The 5,603-nt window shown below is 40.3% G+C and overlaps 1 protein-coding gene across 1 annotated transcript in view; it reads right to left on the minus strand.

The window, feature by feature from the left end:
- SLC38A4 (solute carrier family 38, member 4) overlaps positions 1 to 4,233 on the minus strand; it is a 15,372-nt gene extending 11,139 nt beyond the window's left edge. Inside the window, exons 1-3 of the mRNA XM_009071363.1 lie at positions 4,115 to 4,233; positions 3,244 to 3,334; positions 1,867 to 1,982 (exon numbers count right to left, since the gene is read on the minus strand). Of these exons, the coding sequence (XP_009069611.1) occupies positions 1,867 to 1,982; positions 3,244 to 3,334; positions 4,115 to 4,233 (326 nt within the window). The remainder of the gene's footprint in view (positions 1 to 1,866; positions 1,983 to 3,243; positions 3,335 to 4,114) is intronic.
- Positions 4,234 to 5,603: the final 1,370 nt, after the last annotated feature.

Here is a 5,603-nt window from a genome sequence, read left to right on the forward strand (position 1 = left end):
ACCTATGCAGCTGTTATTAGAGACATGGTCTCCATGTCCTGACACACATGAGGTGTGGTAAACCAAAGTCCTCCTGGTTTCACTTGATAAGTCATTCCAGGCAGCAGAAGTGACACTTTGGTGCAGGCTCTGTGCCATTGCAAACCCCCCTGGCAGGAGGGATGTAATAGGAACTTCTGGAGAGCTTCCAAGTTTTAGGAGCCCTCTTTTTGACTTCACCCTATAGAACATCTTCCAGCATATGAGTACTTGGGCAACATGAGAATAATAAATTACAAAAATTTAGACAATGCTGCCAGCATCATCTAAATTAGAATTAATGTCCAGCAGTCTCCACTTAGTAGATGGGATTTTTCGGTCTCACTAATGCTAATGTCATGATGTGTGAAACAGAGGAACTTCCAGCAAGTGGATGCATGACATGTGGATAGCAATATCCACACACAGTTTTATACTTTTAAATAAAAATCCTTCCTCCACCAGAAGGGAGAATGTTCTCATGCAGGAAATATGGAAATAGAGCACAAAAGAAAGTGAGATGTGGATGGAGACATCCTTTGTTTCTGCTGTTTAGGACTCCATAGTGTTGCTTTAACATTACTCCCTGCTTTAGCACTGGCAACAGAATTAATATCATTAGGCTCATATAAGATTTTTTTAGCCACCTATGTGAATGAACAGGGCTTAAAATAAAGACATAAAGGTAATTTTCCTCCCCTTAGTGAGGCTTAACATATCACAGTTTTCTTTCCAAGGATAATTTGTAGCCACACTGGTTAGTACAAGTGCTCAGAGAAAGTTAAAAAAAAACAATCCTACATTTTTCTGATCCTGATGCAGTTAATTTCAGAACTAACTTCCATTTTTTGATCTGCAAATACTGTACCTAAACCAGTGGTTTGCAGGTGTTTTGAAGCACTTATCCAGGACAGCATTTGAATTTACAATTAATTTTCAGTTAAAAATTCTACTGGCAAAACAGGAAATGTTTCTTAGCAACTGGAAGCTACATGTAACATTTCCAATACTGTTGCTGATGTAGTTGCACAATCTCTGCAATCAAGAAGCTGTGAAAACCCAGACAAGCAACCTGGTGTAAAGGCTTGCTAGATTTCAGTAATGTCAATGGGCTATTGTCACACAACACTATCATGTTTATTCCAGTCTCATAGGAGGTTAAAATTAAGACTTCTGTTAAAAACAGTTATTAAAAGATGGAACTAAGAATTTATTTTTTTTTTTGTACAGTCTGTCCCATTAAAATGAGCCAGAGGTTAGCCATCTATGAAGAAAACTTCACCTGGTTATCTGTGACTGTCTATCAAAACCCATTCTCTTTAGATACTGTGTGTCAGCCATATACTGTTGCTGTCATCTGTGCAGACTGGGTACAAATTGACTTAAGGGAGCAACATTAAATTGAAATAAATCTGTGAATGTTTTTGTGTTCAAAGCATGCTGTTATTTCTGATAATATTGAATATTCTTCTTCCATTTCTACATAGTGATTAGATAGTTGGAATGATGTAAATATATTTATGGATGATTTGATTTCCTTGTTGGATTTCCATACTGAACCAGAAAGGCTGCTCTTGTTATTTTAGGACCAGTATACTGTTCTTTCCCTCTGTTTTTGACAGCACAGTATCAATTCACAGTTGTGTTCCTGATAAAAACCAGGGCTAAAATATTTTAAAAAATGTTTGTCAGTAGTGGATGGTTCCTTGTGGTGAAGCTAAAATGTTTTCATTACCGATGGTCTTATAAAACATTTCAGCTAAAATAACAAGCTTAACATACCTCTCTAACCACAAAAACTCCAGCTCCCTTCTTATATTCTGTTTGCTTTTCTTTTTATGTACTTACATGAAAAGGATAATTCCTGTGTTGGCCATGGCATAGGAGAGCCCTAAGATGCCACTGCCCATAATGGCATTGCTGAGATTGAATGAGGACATTCCAAAGGAAGTTCTGCCCCGGTGCTGTTGGGCACAACAACAGAAAATGGCAATTAATTCGCATTTTACTGAACATGATAGACTAATATCTTCATTGAAGATTTTCCTTGTTCTTATCCCTTGATCCTTAGAGTTGGAGTTTTTTAAAGGTTTCTGAACTGACAAGCACTTGCCACCATAAGGAGTCTCTTTACCTCCAGAGACAGCTGTGCTGGTACCATTTGTCTCTTCCCACTCTTCCCTTGTCTCAGGAGGAGTGCTACATTCCTGACAGGTAACTGAGGTGACACAGTTACACTGGCTGTATTGATCAGCCTCTATAGAAATACATGCTGTTACCTAATGGATTTCCCAACTAATAATTTTAAAAATTCAGATTTTTTTAAAACAATAATACAACTGATTATTGATTTTTTTCTCCAAGTAGGATGTACTTCTTTCTTCAGGGAACTACACGTTTGTCTGGGGGAGAAAAGAAAGGAGTGCTGTGTGACTTGGGCAGGAGGCAGGAGAGTGGAAGAGGACAAAACCTAGGAAAGGGGGGATAGTGTGTGAGGGAGTCACATCTGCCACCATGTGGAAAAAAAAAAGGGGAGAATATGGCTCAATTTTAGCTTACAGTCACAAATAATATTTTTTGACTTAGTGATCAATCCTAATCAAACCTGTAACACAACCAACAAAACAGTGCCTTTCTTTTCACCAAATTCATGAAACCTCTGAACGAAGTTAAATCCGGAGTGGAATATGTGCTGTGCTTTCACTTGCATGGGGAGTTGTCTAAGGAGCTGGAGGTGTGCTGAGCGTGTAATGCTCAGCATCATAAAGCCAAACAAGGGTGTTCTTTCTTTAAATCAATGCAGCTGGATATGGATTCATTTGCACTGATGCTGGAAACAAACAGTGCAAACATGCACACAACTAAGGCCCAACTCTAGCTGGCTATAGGGGCAATAAAGTTCCCTGAACCAAATGTACTATCAGAAAAAGGGTGCAGACCCATGCTGGCTGAACATCTCAGGTAAGATTGCTGCTGATATGCAACTGAAGTTCAAGTCCTATCTGAGGAATTTTTCTGATTACTTGTGAAGGAAAAACTCAGTTTTACTTCCAAGTCAACAGAAAGAGTTTGCTGCACTAACTGTTAGAAAATGTGTTTATTCTTTGAAAACTGAAGTTATGCTGATCAGGGTCCAATGTAACTTTGTTTACTGAAACTTTTGGAAAAAGGTTCAGGTCAAGAAGATTTACTTTGTAATTATCCTTAAAAATGAATGAAACTTACATATTCTTCATTATAGTCTTCCAATTTCTTTTTACCCAGATATCCATTTGTAAGGAACTTCTGACTTTCTGCATCATCACTAGCAAATGGACTGAACACAAAGAAAAATAAGAGTATATTAGATAAAGCTTATGGCACACATTATGCTCAAGTAGTGCCTTTAGTCATTAGTGGAAACTTTCCTTTAACATTGCAATGAATATTTAAAAAGCCTTCAAAATAAGACCTCTCTTCTCCTGCAAGGTTCTCATGTCCAATGTCATGTTTAATAGATCTTTGCTTTGCCTTGGAATTTAGTTTTAAACCCAGTAATCTTCAAATTATATCTGATTGCAGATGTTGCAAAGTAGAATTCTGTACTGGCAGCAGTATGCTAAAGCTCAGCACACTTCACATCTGAGGAACAAAGCACCTTGGAAGTGCCAGAGGGTGCAGCAAGCTGAAAGCTGGAGACTGATGGTGTTTTTGAGACGTCTTTCTCCAGCCATGCAGGTGCTCGTGTTGTGGTGGGTGCTGCTGGAATTCCTGAGGGTGGTGGGCTGTGCCTACAGCAGCACTGAGCTGCTGCCCTCCATACCTTGCCCTGGGAATCATGTCCCTCCTCAGCATGCTCAGGTTGTGCAGCTCTGAGAGTGTATTAATGGAGTGGCTGGAAATTGCCGAGGGGTACTCTGGTCTGGGAGCCTGCAGGGTCACTCCAGGTCGTGGCTGGCAAGGGGGACCTAGGCTGCCTCAGCTGTGCTGAATGCAGCATCCTCCAGAGCACAGAGTGGGGAGGGTCAGCGCTGTGGGCAAACATCCCAGATGCCATTAGTGAAGCTTGTTTTTGGATTACTGCTTTCTAGCCCTAAGAGAACAGTTAAATGCTTACCTCCTAATTGCAGCCTTTTCTGAATCAACCTGCTCTGTGTAGTTGTCTTCAAGGCTTTCCCCACTGTTGCTCTGGTCATCAAGTTCGATGTTGACTTTTTGCAGCTCCATGCGATCCATTAGAGCAGTCAGCGCTTTCCAGCACACACACTTGTTTCTTCAGGGTAAACAGCACCACGCCGTCTGCCTGCGGGTCCTCTCTGTCATGCGGGAACTGCCAGAACACTCTGTTCTGCAAACAAAACACAACAGAACTCATTAGACTTTTCTTCAAATTAGACAGACCAGTGTGAATTGTTGGGCTTGTGTTTGTTCTTTATAATAGCATTAAGAGGGGAACCTGTCCCAGACTGGGAAAATTCTGGGCAAGCATATTGTCCCATTATATGCCAGCACTTGGACCTCCTGTCTCCTTTCAAATTGTAGAGGGCAGGGGCCAACAGATGCACAGTGGATGTCCAGAATCTGGCAAAGCTACAGAGCCAGCAGAAAATAATTTCTTGAGCTGCTGCTTTTGAATTTCTAGGGGAGGGTGATGCAAAAATTCTTGTTAAAAAAAGGACTATAGCAGGCTTTTCCATTTGTTGTATGACTAATGCTGTCACAGGTTTAGATGTTTTGTAGATTTGTCCCTTCCACTGGGATCTGACAGATCTCTGTATGATCACTTTTTGATAATTAGAAGGTGCTGTTCTGATAGACCAGTCTCTGGTTTTCAGTATACCTGTGTTTAATTCTTACTTGCCCCATGACTGGAAGCTCTGTCTCACACAGGATTATGATGTGAATCTAAGACTAATTATCTTTATCCCTGTTAAAAACCTGCCTTTTAAAAATCATATGAATGAATGCTCAACTCCCTATTTCTGTATGGGCCAAAGGAAACTGTACAAACTTCACCTCTGGGTATTGTGTTACAGACTCATCTGCAGATACACATGTGCATTCATTTGCTCATTAGCAGATTCAAGAGGAAAACACTGTGCAACAGACATTGCTGTTTTACAACACTTTTCCTTTCTCCAAGATATTTCTTGATGCATTTTATATTTCCTTTTCACAGCTGAGGGGACACCAGTGAGGGAAGTGAGCACAGACCAGAGAGCACATTGCTGACACACCTGGGGCCAGATTTACAGTCTCCTGACCCTCTACCTGCTGTCTTGCTATGGCACATTGGAGGGATCCATTACATTTTTCATAAATATCTCTTGCTAAACGCAGCTCAGCATTGCATAATGACAATATCAGGAAACACTACAACACATTATTTCTACATCTGGCCCTTTTAACACTAAATCTGCAATTACTTAATAGGCTTTTTCCTGGGTTTGCATTTTTGGGTGTATAGGTCCTGCATCATGACCAGACCTTCACTATCCTCTGCTACTGAGCACATGTACTTCTTAAGAACTTCTACAAGTATATTCGTAGTGGCAAGATGTTTGAGTGCATGTGCTGAAAATGTAAATGTACACTTTAAATACCAA

The sequence above is a fragment of the Acanthisitta chloris genome, unplaced genomic scaffold (genome assembly GCF_000695815.1).
Source record: "Acanthisitta chloris isolate BGI_N310 unplaced genomic scaffold, ASM69581v1 scaffold1920, whole genome shotgun sequence".
NCBI classification, from domain to species: domain Eukaryota; kingdom Metazoa; phylum Chordata; class Aves; order Passeriformes; family Acanthisittidae; genus Acanthisitta; species Acanthisitta chloris.